The 17,734-nt window shown below is 50.4% G+C and overlaps 1 protein-coding gene across 8 annotated transcripts in view; it reads left to right on the top strand.

Moving 5' to 3' along the window:
- Positions 1–17,734, top strand: part of PFKFB3 (6-phosphofructo-2-kinase/fructose-2,6-biphosphatase 3) — a 320,980-nt gene that overhangs the window by 66,552 nt on the left and 236,694 nt on the right. For 6 of the 8 annotated variants that reach the window (XR_015722473.1, XR_015722472.1, XM_087857746.1 and 3 more), the window contains exon 14: positions 769–942. Coding sequence is in view for 6 of the 8 variants with exons in the window: in XM_087857746.1 (XP_087713872.1) it covers positions 769–942 (174 nt within the window). In the remaining 2 variants the exon portion in view is untranslated. Of the gene's footprint in view, positions 1–768; positions 943–2,414; positions 2,438–6,431; positions 9,134–17,734 lie in introns of those variants that run through there. The other 2 variants (XM_045812876.2, XM_045812875.2) reach the window with 2 other exon arrangements.

Genomic DNA, 17,734 nt, shown 5'->3' with positions numbered 1-17,734 from the left:
GGTCCCTGAACACTTCCCTGTGCGGAACTGAGGCAGCAGTCTTGTGGGAGACAGACCTCTGCTGAGGCCCCTGGGACAGAAGTGCTCACTGCCGTTGCGTAGTCACTTGATACGAAGGCTGGTGTTTGGCCCTAGGCTTGCCGTTTCTGCCCACTTCGATTTTCTGCCTCTTTGGTCTCCTGGCAGGGGTTGAAGCTTGCATTTCTTGTCTTAAGCTGGGGTGTCTGCTGTGTGCATCCTGGCTTGTGGTCAGTGGGAGACCAGCACCGGCCCCTCCCCCCGCTCCCCTTCCTGCTCTCCCCGCCGTGGTGACCCAAGCCTCACACGCAGGCCTCCGGTCCCCTTTCTCAGCTCTTTTGGAGGCTGGCAGCAAGGTTCTTTCCTCCGATCTCATTATTTGCCTTCCCTGGATGACTGTCTGCAGAGCCGGTCTTGCTGTCCGTCCCTCACCTGCTTTGTGAACGTTGCGTTTGTCCGAGTGGGCGTCTTGGAATGTTTCGGGAAAGGGGCTCAGCACACCATCCCTCGTTCTTACCAACTGGGAGTCACAGGACAAAATCGCAACCCCGTGGTCCCAGGGCCAGTCACCGTGGTCAGTCTTGAATCTGTAAAATCCAGAAGCAGAGAAACATGTTTTGTTTGGTTTTGGTTTTTTATTTTTTTGTTTGGTTGGTTTTTTTCTTTTTTTTTTTTTTTTTTTTTTTGGCTAATTCACCTCCCCACTCTTTGTAACTGTCGCCTTCTCTCTTTTGTCTTTGTCTCGCTTAGGATGCAAAGAAGGGACCTAACCCGCTCATGAGACGCAATAGTGTCACCCCACTAGCCAGCCCCGAGCCCACCAAAAAGCCTCGCATCAACAGCTTTGAGGAGCATGTGGCTTCTACCTCCGCTGCCCTGCCCAACTGCCTGCCCCCGGAGGTGCCCACGCAGCTGCCCGGACAAGTGCGTTGACCCCTTTCCTTTCTCACAGTCAGTGTGGGGCGGGAGGAGAGCCCCCGTGGCCAGCGGTGGCCTCAGACCCAGGCCTGCATGCGTGGGTGGGGGAGGGGGAGAACATGGGTCGCCCCCCATCCCCCTGAGGTTCGTGGCACCCTGGGGTCCTTCCTCGCTGACCATGGCTACACACACACGCCTCCTTTCTGAGGAGCTGTTCTTCACGGGGCAGAACTGGGCAGAGCAGAAAAAATGGCCAAGTGTCTGTGTCCCACTCACATTCCTGAATAATTTCTTCTCAAACAAAATTGAAAACAAAGGCCTAGTTCAGAAATCTCCCTTTGACTCTGGGTCATCGGCCACACATGGCCCAAGGACATCTTTTCTGTCCCAGGCCCATGGCCAAGGATCTTCCTCATGTGCTCCCTTGCATGGTCCCCGGTATAGAAAAGCACGTTCTCCTCCAGAGCCAGGGTAGAGCCTGGGCAGCCAGGCTTGCAGGACGGCCTGGGAAGAGCCCCTTCCTCACACAACACAGATGCCACATCACACCGGGTAGTACAGACGCCAAAATGTAGAAACCCAGCTAGATTTCACTTGTTTCGTTCGCTATGAAGGTGAAAAGCTGACGGATGTCGGCTCTTGGGCATTAAGATTTATTTTCAGAAGAGCAGTCTTTTCCTTAGTGGCAGCCAATACGTAGCTCTTTGCCGATACGTGAGACCTAGAAATTCCCAGGCACGGGGTTGCGGTCCACCTCGAGATCTCCCCGCACCTCCACCCACCACATCTGGGCTCTTCACAAACAAGTCACAAGCCGCATCTCAAATTGGGTTTATGAACTCAGTGCCGAGGCCTGCACATTCTGCTGTGTTTCCCCTGACGCTCACTTAATCTCGTGGTGTCTGGACTTGGTGTTGTGGGGGAGAGTGCCACACAGCCTTAGGCAGGCCACTGAACCCTTCAGGCCTCAGTTTACCCGTCTGTGGAATGGGGAAATAGCACCTACTGCAAAAGGGGAGTCAAACGAGGCCGTTTGTGCCAAGCGTCTCACACGTTTGTGCCCACCGCTGGCATTAGCTGTAAGATGCTATTGTGTCTTTTTGTGAAAACCGAGAACTGAAGTGGTTTGTAGGTGACATTCAGTGTTGGCGTAAATCGTGGGGTCACCGTGGGAAGTTGAGAGGCCGCTGCCACAGATACCTGGGGGGGCCTTGCCTGGGCCGGGGTTGGGTGGCATGTGGGGCTGCGCTGCAGGCTCATGGAGGACTCGTGGCTGGGGCTCCCCTGACTTTGACAAGACAGTCCTTCGAGGTTGCCAGGCCGAATCCTCAGGAAGTGGAAGCCACGGGGTGGGGCCAGGCTGGGAGGGTCCGCAGGGCTTCATCCCAGCAGAGGATGTTCTGGTTTCAAATGACTTGGGGCCTGCACCCTCCCTGTCTCTCTACTGACTTCTCTCTCTCCACTTTTTCTCTCCGCAGCCTTTGCTAGGGAAAGCCTGTTTGTAAGTATTTGTCTCTGAATAATTTTGCTACTCGCTCCTCTTTCTCCTTGCTTTGCCAGTTTTTCCTCCTGCCTGATAAAATGTTGAGGATGATGACAGTTCATGTCCTATCTGACAGAGAAGGATAACGTTGGGGGCAAGGGAAAGGGATTCATGAATTTCTAGAAAAAGATGCAAGAAGCACTGTGGCCCAGCTGTCTCGCAGCGAGCCCTGCTGCCGCCACTTGCCACAGCCGGCTTCTTGCACGTCCCTCGGGGTCCTAGTTACCGTTAGTACTTGCAGCGGTCCCCAGCTTGACAAGAATTGACTTCCCTCAGAGTCAGAATTTGGTGCCAGGCTAGGTCTTATGCCCGATGCATCGTCTTGAGTTTTGTGCCTCCCCTAGGACAGGCCTTTCATGTTGAAAGGAAAAGTAACCCAGAACCTAGTCTGCAAAATGAGGAGGACAGACTCTAGGGAAGAGTGCGGTGGGACCTCAACCGCACAGACTCTCCCTTCTGTCCCAGCACAGACCCGCTGCCCTGGGGGCTCTCGGGCCCTGGCACTCCGGGGAGGTCTGTTTGGGAACAGACTGTGGAGCTGGTTGTCCTGAACCAGCACCTGCTTAGCCTTAACAGTCACGATCAGAATTGGGTGCAGCGCTCGAGTCAGCCCCCCTGGTTCCCCCTGCAGCCGGAGGTCTGCAGGAAGTTTCTGGCCAAGTGTCAGCTGGAGCAGAGCAGCTGTTAGATCATTCAGTGTCTCCACGGCTCCCGTGTCCCCACCACAGGAGGAGCCAAGGCCTTTCCTCTTGGAGTTCCATTAATGGTGCCAGGATATAGCCCCTCCCCCAACCCTTCAGGTCATTACCTGCCCATCCTCCCTTTTGCTGATTGGGTGACCTTGACTAATGGATGCAGGAATGGAAGTGGCTTGAGGAATCTAGCCTGTAAGCTTGAAAATGTGGCTTGTTCTTGGAAAATGGTTGTTCAGCATCGTGCTTAGATTAGGTGGCCCACCTTCAGCAAATTCTATCTTGCGATGCTTTACAGCTCAAGGAGAATGGGTTTGCTTGCATATATTCCATGTCTTTGGGCCTTAAAATAACCCCAGGAGGTCTGCAGGGCAGTTCTGTCCCTTTTTACCAGATGACCGAGGGTAAGGCACTTGCCTACAGCCATCCAGCTAGTCAGTAGCAGGACCGGGACTTGAATGGGTCTCCCTCTCCTGAAGGCTGACTGCCTTCTCTCTGCTGGCTTCTGGGAACGGTCAAGGTCCTGTTCACCTACCCCTGGCCCGGGCACCTGACATTTGAGGCCCCCGGGGCACTGCCCGAGCTGCTGGGACGTCCTTTTTAGCTCTTGAAGCCTCTCCCATGCAGCTAGCCTCTGCAGCTGGGGTGTGATTGCTCACTGGTGGGCCTGTCCATTCAATTCAGGCTTAAAGACGATCTGTCCCGTGTCTGGTACCTCCTTGAAGCCAAGCATTGTAACCGGTGCTTCTAGAGCCAGAGTTCTGGTGTGAAAACCAGCCTTTGGACTTGGAGCCTTCTCCTTTTGCTTCTGTGCACATCCTGTTCTCTTGAGCGATGGTCTGATGTTGCCAGGAAAGACAGCTTCCTGCTGGGAGGGTGCCCCTTGGGCACATCCCCCCAGGGACCTTCTAAGGTTGAACTTGCCCGTCTGTGTGGCTCATAGTGCCTTTGGCTAGAATCCCTCCAGTTCAGCAAAAAAAGAAATCCTCTGGACCCGTCACACCTGCATTCCACTTTGGGGTCCCAGCGTCCAGGCCCGTCTAGGAGTGTGAGCCCATGTCTGAGATCGCAGGTACCCACTTCTGCTCAAGTCAAACCGACCCGGGATTGGGTCTTGGTTGTACTACCCTCCATCTTTGGAATTCTGGGCAAGGTTAGGCAGTTCTAGCCCTTCCGCATCCTCATCTGAACCATGGAGACAGGAACATTACGAGGTGTTTTGATCGTGGGAATGTAGATGTAGTGGTTAGCAGAATGCCCAGCGCATAGTCTGTGCCCGGCAGACAGTAGCTGTTCTCACGGGACAGACGATGCCCTGTGCTTTGCTGGGATTTCCAAGGTGCTCGGGCTCTGCATTTGGATGCCCCCTGTTCCTTCTGCACAGGCCAGGGGGATTTCTTCTCGTGAACAGCAGGAGCACCAAGAGACCTGGGGAGTGGGGAGAACCTCTGGGGGCTTAGGGGTTGTGGCCCGAGGACACCAGCTGTCGCGGTTTCCTGGTAAAACGGCCCGCCAGCTGGTCGGATGCCGCGCCCTGCAGCCCTCTCCTGGGGGCAGCGCTAGTGCTCTGGGCCGGCCGACCGGCCGACCGTGGGGCATCCCTGATTTTTAAATTTCAAATGCACACGAAAAAGAAGATACTACTAAAGATGTTTTGTTCTGTTCTTTTCCAACATGTTCTTCCCTTCCCCCCACTATGCTTGAAAGACGAACTGTTTGTCACATTTTCTCAAAGTTTTCTCCTTACTAACCTTGGAAAGGTAAATGGCTCTGTGCATGCCCCTCTCTGTCCCCCCACCTCTCCCTGAGTCATGGCATCTCAGCCTGTCGGGGCATCTCGGTCTGTGTGAAGACTGGCCATTGTCAAGTCTGTGACTCATACACCCCGTGCCAGAGAACACGTGTTTTTTAAGAGCAGCGCCATTGTCTTGAGGTCTCTCTCTCTCTCTTTCTCTCTCTCTCGTTTCCTTGTTTTCCTCCATATGGCCTGAGCCAGGGCACCATGCGTGAGTGATGTGACGTGGCCCGTGCCTGCACTCCCCAGTGTCATTGTTGCATTTGTCACCATTCGCGGGCGCTGGAAGCTGTGGGCATGAGAGGTCTGAGGGCCGGGTGGGGCCCCAGCTGTGGTGGGACCGGGCAGTGCCTCGAGCTCCCATCCCATTAAGTGGTGGCTGCAAGGCTACGAGGTCGTCCCGGGGAGACCCCCACCCACCGCCTGATGTACCCGTGACTGGAGGCGGGGGTGGCCTGGGCTGAGCCAGGGACCTTCAGTGCTGCTGGCCCTGCGAGGCTCTTCTCTCCAGGCGTCCCCACCGTGGGCCCTTGCACGGGTTCTGCATGGGAGCGGAAGGGGCCCCCAGGACCCTGCACCCTTGTGTGCCCAGCTTCTGCTCTCCCCTCCCCCCGCCCACTTCAGACGGTCTTGGCAGAGACAGGATGGGAAAGAACACTTGTAAAAATTGTGTTTCCTTTCTTTGCGGGGTGGAGTGAGGTTAGGCGAGGGGCCCGCGCCGTGTAGTGGCAGCTGCCATCTGTCCCAGCTGATGGAAAAGCATTTTTTTAAGGGGCTTTTGATCCTGGTCAGCCTGGTAGGGGTGGGACTTCCAGTGAGGATTGCTTTTGTTAGACCAGGAAGAGAGCTTTAGTGACACATGCCCTTCTCTGCCTGGCTTCCTTGCCTGGGCCCTCCCCTGTGCCATCCCGCCAGCCAGCGGCACCTTTGTTCTGGCTGCCGAGCCCATGCTCCTAGAATCGGGGGTGCAAGGGCCGGATGCGCGGTTTACTTGAGCAAGTTGGCAGGAGAGTCCTTAGGCTTCTTTGGACGGCTCCCGCCCCATCTCCTGCCTGGCTGCCTGCGGCTGGAGTCCCCTGGGGGCAGATGGGGCAGTCTCCAGGCTCTAAAGGGCCGTAAGCTGGAGGGCTCCTTGGTGCTGGCGCTCCGTGTTGCCCAGAGCTCCGACCCACTAGAGCTGCCTGTTCTCCCCGTCTCCTAGAGGCGGATGCCAGGCCCCTGCCCCGAGGGCCCTCGCCTGGCCTTGCCCAGGCCCTTCTCCGGGCTGATCCCGGGCTTCACTTCCGCCACGCTCCTGGAGCCCACCAGGGCTTTCTTCCACTCGTTTGGCGATGTCGCTCTTCTGGGGTTGTGTGTTTTGAGGGAGGGGGGTGGTCTCAGTTGCATGGCTTTAGTCTTTGGCTATAGAAGCCTCATGGACAGGAAATAATAATTCCCCTTCCTCGCCCCTCTCTTCTGGAAACAGAACATGAAAGGCACCCAGAGCGGCATCGACTCCAGGACACACTGAGGCCGACCCGGCACTTCCATTCCAGCTCTATTTCTGCAGCTTAGTTAGTGCTTCTCCCATGTGCCCGAGGCCAGCGATCCCCAGGACTTCTTCCAGAACGGGGTGGGTGGTATCGAAGAGGGCCTGGCCTGCCCGTCAGAGAGAACCGTGGCCCGCCCGTCAGAGAGAACCGTGGCCCCGACCGCGGCGGGGCAGCCGAGGCCCAGGAGGCCTCTCCCCTGTGCGTGCGTGGGATCCCGCGCATGGCCGCCCCCACCCCGCGCTCTCCCCGGCCTCGCTGATCCTTCCCGCAGCTCGGAAAGGACCATGAGCCGTGGAAGAAGAGCTGGGAGAAGGCCCCGAGGAGGGGACGTTGGCCTCCATGCTGTTTTGTTTTGTTTAGTTTCTATGATCCTGAACTGGTATGTTCCCAGCTTGGGGAGATGACACTTGGCCCCAGAGCCCTAAAACTAAAGGGGGCCTAGATCCCAGTTGCCGAAGAGTAAGGGATGGTGAAGACTTTGACAAGGCTCTTCTGTGCATCGTGGCCCGGGACACTGGCTGCTGAAGGAGGATCCAGGCCTGCGCTGGGCCGGGGCCGGAGGTGGACGGAGAAGGCTCTGAGCTCCGAGACGAGGCGCCTGGGTCTGTGTTCTGCCTCTGGAGACACTCAAGGACAGTCTGGCTGTGGCGGCAAAAGGAAATAGTTTTCCAGAATAGCTCCGGGGCCTCCCCCTCTCAGGCTACTGTGCTGTCTCTGCTCTCCTGCCTGGAACGGAGGCACTGGTGACACGGCTTCCCCTGGAGCTGCTTGCTTTTGCACTTTTTAACGGGCAGAAGGTGGGACGGGAGAGTTGCATCTTCTCTTCAGGAACTTCGATGTTTGGGGTCGTGCCCTTGGGGGCTGGAGCTGGGAAAGCATGTGGGGAATGGGGCTTGCCTGTGCGATGGGGAACTCAGAGGGACCCCAGTCAACCAGCTGGGCAGCAAGTTGTTCGGATCCTTGCAGGACTGACCCGGGACACGGAGTAGAGATGATCGAGGGTCTGGCTTCCTTCCTTCAGGGTGTTGGTCGTGTCCCTGTGCTTCCAGGGTGGGGGACAGTGGCCCAGCCGAGACCTCACCTGCGGCTGCTTCCTGCAGGAGGCTGGCTGTGGTCTCCTGGCAGGGCTGAGCTCAGTCCTGCACGTTTTGGGGGAGCACCTGCTATTCACCCAGCGCAGGGCTGGGTTGCTCGGAATTCCGAAGAAGAGAATGCCCTCTCTGGCCTTGATGGCTCCAGTGGCATTTTTGGGGTGGTTCAGAGCAGGGTTTGTGGGCCATGTGGTTCTAAATACCTGTAGTTTCTGCCTCCTGGTTTCTCCTTGCTGCCCCATGGACTGGGGAGAGGAGGTGTCCTGAGGCCCAGAAGAAACGATTCAGAGACTCTGTGGTACAATTTGTCCAAATGACCCTTTGAAGAATCTCTAAAAGCTGGTGCCAAAGGTCACTTGCCTTGCTCGCGCTCTGCTTTCGAGCCTCACAGTCTTGCCCCTCGTAGCTAACGAGACAGGTACTGGGAGTGGGGTCGGGGTGGGGGTGAGGGCTTGGACATCCAGAGCGCGAAACTGGACAGCGCGTGTTTCTCTGGTTGGGGTTCAGTGGGACGTGCTCCCAATACCATACAATCAAGTTCGTGGGTTTCACGCCAGAACATTCAGATCCGCCCCCATTCTTCCCCAGTCGGGCACTTTGCCCGAGACAATGTCTGTACATCCGTGCTCCCGTGTGACTGAAGATGGGTTATTTTCCCTTTCCCGCCATCCTGAGTCCCATCAGACGGCAAGCGTGTGTGCACGCACGCGTGTGCTTGTAGGTTGGCCGTATTTCCAGACAGAGGGGCCTGCAGCTCTGCTCTTGAGAACAACGTTCTTAAGGCCCTCTTTCTGGCCGCCTTGTCGCGCCGGCTGCCAGAGCCGACTCTGAGTTTTGACCCTTCCTGCTGATCTCGCTGGGGCTGTGTGCCGGTGTCCTCCCCGCCGCTGGCCGCTGAGGTCCTACCTGCGGAAGCGAACATCCTGAACATTCGTTCCTAAGGGCCCAGAGGGGGCGAGTGGACATAAACACGGGTGGGGAGAGAGACCTCGGAGAGAGCAGAGGGCCTCCCGACTGAAGCCGTGATCTGAGTCAAGGCGCTGGATGGAGGGTGTGTTTGAGCTGCTGTCACGGGGCTCCTGCTACTCTATCGCCTCTCCCCGCCGACCCCCCGAAAAATATCTGGGACCAATTTTGTTAACTCGGCATAGTTGTTTTTGGGTGGGCTTACCCCTGTCCTTATTCTGTCCTGAGACCCCGGGCAAATTCGTCATTCGCGGGGAGGAGAGAAACAACCACACCAATGATGTTTTCGTTTGTAATACTTGAAATTTATTTTTTTATTATTTTGATAGCAGATGTGCTATTTATTTATTTAATATGTATAAGGGAGCCTGAAAATAGAAAGCTGTATAGATTGGGTTTAGTTGTTCGTTGGTTGGTTTGGGGGCCTTTTACGTGTGACTTATGACTTCTCTGTGTTCTGTATATTGTCTGAATTAATGACCTGGGATGAGGCTGTGCCAGCTTTCAAACAGGGGATGCTTTTCAGAAATTTGTATATTTTGCAATTGCTGGAACAATAAAATACCTGGTTGAAATACGCTGATGAAGTGCAGCTCTGATCCTTTTCTGGGGGGCGGTGAGAAGTGTTCGGTTGACTCTTGCGGTCCGTGCACCAAGTGTCTACCCCTGGGCTCTGGACCGACCTACTGCCCATCGTCCTCCTTGAAACAGGACGTCGATGCACACCGATACAGACGTCCCGTCACATACAGATCGCCCCGTGTTTGTATCCCTTGCTCCTCAGCCCCTTCAGCAGGACCGTGCTCAACACAAGCATGGCCACGCGTGATGGCCCCGCGCAGAATTACAGGAAGGCGTTCGGTGTTCGGTTCTGGGTTCCTTTCACTTCCCCGCCCTTCCCCTTGCCGCCTGCTCCAGTTTCTACTGGGGAAAAAAACTCAGTCGAACTTCTCAGGCCACTCGGCCATGCCTGAAGCAAGTATTTTACTTCATCCGTTCATCTTTACAGATGAAGACCCTCTTCTACAGGCAGGGCTGGGGGCTGAATGAGACACGCGTGTGGCCGGAAGGCAGCCCTGAGCATTTCCTTCAGGCGGAGTCTAGATGACCTACAGTGCTCTCACTGGCTCTGATGTTCCTTCCACGGCCCCCGCTGTTACACTCCAGAAATAGGCCTTGCGCCCAAATTAGTCGTTCTGCCTCCCTTGTGCTTTCTCAGCTCTAGCTGTGAGGAGACCAGGAATCAGTTGGGCACCTCCATTTTGAAATGACTCTGGAGGTTACCTGTAACCAGCGTGGCGGGGCAGAGCATTTTGGTAAAGGGCCTCATCTGACAACCAGAGCACAAATACCCACCGCGGGCTGGGCCTGACCCACACTTCGGGCCAGCCTCTCAAGGTCGGAGCCCACGTTTGAGCGCTCATGACGTGTTCAGTTCAGGGATTAGAAGAGTGGCCTTCACAGAAGACGTGGGTCTTTGCTCCTAGATTGGGGCCGATCTCTCAAGTTCTCTACCAAGGAAATTAGAAGGCGGTCCTGGAAGAGGTTGTATGCATACTTCAAAGCCCTGGGCCTGTCGGGTGGTGGGAATCTGCAAGTATCATGACCTTTTGGGCAAGCTCTGAGATACATCTGTGTGTGACCTTGGGCCAGGGCTATAATGATTGAGTAAATATTGACGAGAGGGTGACCAGGTAGGCGAGTGGGGGGAGAAGAGGGGCAGAAAGCTGCAGGAAGGTGAATGTCAGAAGGAAATTGGTTCATTACTGAGGTCCTAAATACGAGCCAGACGCGCTGTGGCTCCTTGTACCTTGAAAACCACAGTAGGAATTCCGCCTGTAGCAGATAAAGCCATTATGCCAAGTATTAATGGCTGCAGTGCTAAAGATTTAGCTGACCATCTTTGGTGACCCTTATGGCTGCCCGAAGAGGCAAGCCTGATGCCCATTTTATGGATGCAGATTTTGAGACTCAATGAAGGCAGCTTAGCCCTGCTCGGCAGGTAAATTTTAGTGATGTAGATCCAGGCATCTGGGACTCTAAAGTCTGTGGCTTTAACCATTATAGAATGTCCCCTCCACATCTCCTTCGTCTTTCCAGAGTACTGTGAGTTAGCAGTGGAACAGGTGAGGGGTCTGCTGAGCGTTAAGCTGCTTGCCTGTTGGGCTGGGAGGCCTGGACTGTCCCACCCTCCCATCATGCTCCCTGTGGTGCTGAGCTGGTGGTCAGATGGTCAGGGTCTGTAGAGAAGTCATCAGCAGCCCATCAGGAGAAGATGGGAGCCCTGGTCCAGACTTTGGAAATCCCCATGTAATAGCCAAAATCTATCGTGGCAGGAGTTCCTCCCAAGAATTTTACTGGCACTTCCAAGAAGCGGCAGATGGCACTGTGCCATAGAGGGTGGGAGGCCAGGGAGGGGTGGGAAGTGGGTGAGGGGGGATTTAGGAGGGGTTTACCTCTGAGTGAACAGAGCTGGTGGCCTCTCTCTCAGCGGGGCTGGGCGGTCCTGCATTCCTGACGTTGGATGCTCCCCACCTCCAGTCCAGACCTGGTGGGAGCAGCCAGCCAGCCGGACTCTCTTCGCACCTTGCCCTTGGCTCATTTAACATTTTTCTCACCAACGTTGTTGGGAGTATTTTAATTTGGGATTATTTAATAAACAGAACTGGGAAAAATAGTCCATTATTTGAGAAGAAGCAGCTAATTAGACCATAGCATTGCACCACGCATTTGACCTAAGTGTTAAAAAATATCAAACTGTTAAAAAGAAGAAAATATTGGGTGGGCAAAAATCAAGCTTAAAAGCTGTAAAAGAAACCACAAAGGAAATACTGAGATTCCACAATGTAAATATTTTAACTTCAAAGTCGTTAACAACCATTGTAAGTAAAAGGAAAGCAACATGCTGAGAAATTTTGCCACAAAGCTACCCCCCCCAAATTATCCTAAAATACAAATTGGAAACATCCAGAGTGATAAGAAAAACAGAGATTCTTCTAGATTCCCAAAGGCTTTTATTTCATCTTTAGTACAAACCTCTGCAATCTTTTAGACTAAAGACAGGGCAGCTGAAGTCTGGTGGAGTTAAGTTCTGAAGGTCGTTTTATAAACTTCGTCTTTAGCTCCCACTTGTCCACACAGTGTGAGTGGGCTTAGATCAAGATTTTCTTGGCGCATGAGCAGGACTTTATGGTCAATGCATTGATGGTTCAGGTCATCTTTATAGAGGCACTGGTTTCAACCTATAGGTTCTGACGTGCTTCTAAGACTGTACTAAAAGAGAACCCCCATAAAGATAACAGAAGCAGCTCAAAACATGGTATTTCTGCTCCTTAGGACTAATGAGGATTGCTTACACACTCCCGGAGAGAAGTCTTTGGAGACACTCAGTAGCTCACATGCCAATGGCAGAAGCCTTATGTCTTTTGTGCGCAGGGATCCTTAGCCAAATAAGATTCAGTGCACAGGGGGACGTGCAGATTGGGGTGGGCTGGGTGGGGGGACTAAGAAAGAAACCTAATGGTGGTGGGCAGGAGGGTGGGCTCACTGGAGAGGCGTTCCCCATATACAACATGCTTCGTGCATCGCATTGTCAATGAATCCTCGATGCTGAGGGTGGGTGTGAGGTACAGGAAAGCTGTCCCTTTTCAGTTCCTTGAGGCCTAAACAAAGCTGCAGGCGTCAGAGTGACTGTACCTCCGACATATTGGATTAACTGAATAAGAGATGCCCCACCTGGATATTCGGGCAACAACATTTGGTGAGTGAAGGGGCAGAGGGGACACATAAGGCCTGGGTGGGACTCAGTTCATTTCCAAGTCCTGGCTGTGTGGTCGAATGGGGGGCTGGGGCGAGGGGAGGGGGTGGGCAGCCTGGTGCAATGAGGTGACCAGGCAACCCCAGGCTTCGGAGACGGATGGTCTTGTGTCCATCTCTGTCCTACCACATTCCAGATGTGTGGCCTTGGACAAGTTACTTCATGTTTTTAACTTGTTCATTCATAAGGTGGAGGAGTTCATATCACATTTTTTATTATAAGATTCACCATCGATTTGTTAACTTTTCATGCAAAACAGAACAAACCATATGCACGTCCAATGCAAGACAAAATTCAATTTTTGGATGTGTTAAATGTAGACAAAATTTCTCCTTAGAAGGAAAGAAGTACCATGATTACTTTTCAGGCTTTTTGTGAAGACCAAATATCTTAGAAATGAAGAGACTTTGACAGTTCCTGGCAGGAGTAAGCACCAAATTTAATAATTTAATAATGTGCACTGAGTGCTTCAAATGCAAAATAGATATTATTAGTCCCACTTTACAGATGTGGAACTGAGGCCGGGAGAACTTAAGGATCCTGCTTGATTTTGCCCAGCCACAACTGGGGGTAAGCCTCAGGTTTGTCAGACTGCCAAATCCCGCAGCCTAAGAACCACGCAGCTGAGCCAGGCCCTGCTGGATGAATCACCAACCACAGGACTGGGACTGAGTTGCATGTTAATTAGCCAGAGCAGGCTTTTGTGTCCTGGGGCAGTGGAAAGGTCTGTCTGCATCCAAATGAGTAGATTTTCTTTAAAGGGCTGTGATTCAGGATATTCACAGAGCCTGAAGACCAGATGTTCAGTGTCTAAGGTTCTGTGTTTTCCCCTTCCTACCTCTTCCAAACAGAGCGTGTAGACCAGCATCTTTGGGGGATACCCTATTCCTGGATGTCCATGAGGACTTTCCCAGGGGTACACATGCATACATAGTGTTAGGGGAATAGGTTTCCAGATCCTCAACTTCCGTACTCACTCTTTATACAACACCCTGAGAAGTTTGCTTACCTTCGCAAATGCGATGGTGTTTCTCTGCTTTGCAAACAAAAGGCACACCCCTCACCCACCCCCAAAACAGTTACTACAGTGCATTGCCCCTGGGGGGAAACACCTCCAGGGCACTCAGCAGAGGGAATCCGCCTTTAATGATTAACCCCTGGCACTGTGAACCCCCAGGGATTTCTTTCCCACCCTGGCTTTCCATTAAAGGTGGAGTTCCGCTACTATTGGAATGTTCTGAACTGAGAACAAGGGAAGCGCTCTCAGTTAGTGCAGCCAGCCCCCAACTTTCTGATCAAGACTCTTTCATACTCTTAAAAATTACTCAAGACTCCAAAGAGCCCTTGTTTATATGGGTTGCTTCTGCCCATAGTGTATTTGAAATGAAAGCCATGAACTTTTAAAAAAGTACCTGTATCTAACAATTTATTTTAAAATAACAAACTCATTACAGGTGATAAATAGCATATTGTATGTAAAACAACTGGTTTTCCAAATAGAAAATATGTAGTGAGAGAATGACATTTACATGTTTTGTGAATCTCTTGCATGGCAAATTTTCGTATCTGATTCGGTATTCCATCTGTTTTGATATATTTATTGCTTGTGTTGAAGTATATAATGAAAATCTGGCCTCACATGGATATGTAGATGAAAATGGGCAGAGTACATTCATGCCCTTTTCAGATAATCATGAGTATTCTTCTTCGATCCTACACCCAAAGTGGACACATTCTAGTTTTTTAAAGTTTTATTGGGGTGTCAGATCTGAAACGGTAGCAGTGAACTTTTCATACTTGGTTGCATTAAAATTCACTTAGTTGATCTTGCTTTTTGAATTGATTTTTCACCCATGCGTGATTATGTAACATCCAACACAGGACACTTGGAAAATATTGGTTCCCTGAGTTATGGAGATCTAAATGTTGACACTTTTCAAAATGTGATATTAAAAAATCACATTGATTAATATCCCTCTGATCTTGTCAGAAAATTCTTAAAGCATTGAAAAACTATCAGTCTTGTAATGATAGATACGTTTTCTACAGTTCTAAGTTTTGAAAACTTGAAATTTCCAACATATACTGTCAGTTGTTTTCTATAGTGGTAGTTCACTGCATTTCTGAGAAACTCTAGGTATTGTTTTTATAATTTAAACCCCTCTTATTTTTTTGTAAAGTGGAGATCTGATAATTTCTATGCATAAATCCTTTCAATGGCTACCCATTATTTCCCACAAAAAAAGGAGGGACAGATATTAGCATGACAACACAGTCCCCCAGCCTAGGACTCTTCTGCTTACCTCTTAATCCCTCTCTCATGACCTCCAAGCATTTCGATCCCAACTGCCACCATCCTGAGCCATGAACTCCATTTTTGAACCTCTCCACTTTCTCCTTTCTCTGCCTGGATCACAAGTCTTTCCCTCCAGTTCCACCAAGTCCCACTAATCCTTTAAGATTCAATTTTAGATGTCGATCTTTGGGTCTGTCTTCCCTTCACTTTCGTTATGGTTAATTTTATGTATCAACTTGACTGGGCCACAGGGTGCCCAGATACTAAATCGAACGTTATTCTGGATGTAACTGCCAGGGATGAGATTAACATCTCAATGGGTGGATTGCATAAAGCAGATTGTTTTCCCTCACGTGTGGGCCTCACCTAATCTGTTGAAGGCCTGAATAGTACGAAAGGCTGACCTCCATAAGCTCTTTTGGGCCTACAGCTTGCTGACTCATTCTGCAGATCTTGGGACCTATTAGCATTCTCACTCTCTCTCTTCAAATATATATATATATATATATATATATATATATATATATATATAATACATAAAGGGTACAGGCTTATAAGCAGACCATTTTATAGCCGTATGACAATGTGAAGCTAAGTGTGGGGTGCTCTGAGAGTAGAGAATGTGGAGGTGTCAGGGTTATTCTCCAGAGGACCAGGACGGACTCTATATACATATACATGGTAAGTACTCAGTAACCAACCACAGAGTGAGTAAGATGATGGTGAATGAGTGAAGGAAGGACTTCCACTTGGGAACTTTCAACCTTCTGTTTCGGGTTACTTCATACCTTTCTGTCTTCGTCAGCCAGATCGTTTTTCACTTGATTGACCACACTTGATCTTCTTGGCTGCCATTCCGATCACACAGTATTTGTTAGGTAGTGACCAGCAGTGGACAAAATGGAGCCCGTGCAACTCTGCATTTCCTTCTGTTCCCCGCAGTCGGGTGGGGTGGGCCGTGTCCCGCATTGCTTCTCCAAGAATCTGGGACCAGTTGATCTTACCCCAGTTGCTCTTACCCCAGTTGAACCCCTTCTTTGCTCCGACAACCATGATGGTGTAGTACAGTGGCCTTTAAATGGGTACAGGGTTTCCCCTGGGGCTTTAGGGAAGACCCTCTAAGGGGTAAGGGGAAAAGCAATAGTTTCCAGCCAGCTGAGACCTTAAATCCACGTGTAGTCTTTTGCAGGTCTGATCTAAGAATGCACCTCTTCTCCATCTCAAATCTCACCTAGCTGCATTGCCCCCCATGCAAAAAAATTCCAGGGCACAAAACAAAAAGTAAGACTCCCCCAACTATTTAATCAATGCAGCATAAACCCGGGATGTCCAGGTTTTCCGTGCCTTACGTATATTTCTTTACATGGAGAATCATTTCATTAAATTATTCTGAATATGGTAGAATGTAGTGGTAGAGATAATGGTACTTTTGTTTCAATGTCTTGCTTTCTTCCATTTCTTTGCTGAGAGAGTTCCCTTGAGAGCAATGCAGAGAATATTGGTAAGAAATATTGCTTGCTAAAAATTAAAAACATAAAAACATAGGCAATATTCTCAATATTCTCTAGCTGGAAAGAAAAATACCTTTAAATAGTTGGAGCAGCAATACAGATTAGCCATACATATTCTTTAAAATATGATGGAAATGTTTTCTAGAACTTAAAGTATTTTCAGGAAACACTGAAAAAAATCCCTGCAGATGAAACTTCTGTGTCATCTGTCACATTGCTAAAGCTCCAGGACCATGATGTCTCCATACCTACAACTTACTCTCAAATGGTTGAGTGAAAATTCACACACACGCACACACACACTGAACAGTAAAGCAAATGGGATACAGTGTTGACAATAGGATAAGTCTGGTGAAAGGTATATAGTGTGTTGTTCTATTCTTATTCCTTCAACTTTGCAATATTCTTAGAATAGTCTTGCAAACAAGTGTTTTTCGAGTTGAAGACAGAGGCACTCACTCTCTGAGATGTTTGGTAAAACAATGTACAACATCAGTATTTTTTAAAATTTTAGTGTTTATTATATTATGTTAGTCACCATACAGTACATCCCTGGTTTCCGATGTAAAGCTCGATGCTTCATTAGTTGTGTATAACACCCAGTGCACCATGCAACACGTGCCCTCCTCACTACCCATCACCAGTCCATCCCATTCCCCCACCTCCCTCCCCTCTGAAGCCCTCAGTTTGTTTCTCAGAGTCCATAGTCTCTCATGCTTCACTCCCCCTTCTGACTATCCCCCCTTTTCTTTATCCCTTTCTTCCCCTACTGATCTTCCTAGTTCTTATGTTCCACAGATGAGAGAAATCATATGATAATTGTCTTTCTCTGCTTGACTTATTTCACTTAGCATTATCTCCTCCAGTGCCGTCCATGTTGCAGCAAATGTTGAGAACTCGTTCTTTCTGATAGCTGAGTAATATTCCATTGTATATATGGACCACAACTTCTTAATCCATTCTTCTGTTGAAGGGCATCTTGGTTCTTTCCACGATTTGACTATTGTGGACAATGGTGCTGTGAACATTGGGGTGCATATGGCCCTTCTCTTCACTACGTCTGTATCTTTGGGGTAAATAGTAGTGCAATGGCTGGGTCATAGGGTAGCTCAATTTTTAACTTTTTAAGGGAGTGGAGACACTGTTTTCCAGAGTGGCTGTACCAACTTGCATTCCCACCAACAATGTAGGAGAGATCCCCTTTCTCCACATCCTCTCCAGCAATTGTTGTTTCTTGCTTTGTCAATTTTTGCCATTCTGACTGGCGTAAGGTGGTATCTCAGTGTGGTTTTGATTTGAATTTCCTTGATAGCTAATGATTTTGAACATTTTTTCATGTGTGTGTTAGCCATTTGTATGTCTTCATTGGAAAAGTGTCTGTTCATATCTTCTGCCCATTTTATGATTTGTTTATTTGTTTCTCGCGTATTGAGTTTGAGGAGTTCTTTGTAGATCTTGGATACCAGTCTTTTATCTGTAGCATCATTTGCAAATATATTCTCCCATTCCCTGGGCTGCCTCTTAGTTTTTTTGACTGTTTCCTTGGCTCTGCAGA

Source organism: Ursus americanus, chromosome 31, assembly GCF_024610735.1.
Source record: "Ursus americanus isolate L20-20 chromosome 31, mUrsAme1.1.p, whole genome shotgun sequence".
NCBI lineage: Eukaryota > Metazoa > Chordata > Mammalia > Carnivora > Ursidae > Ursus > Ursus americanus.
This window is presented reverse-complemented; position numbering and strand designations above follow the sequence as displayed.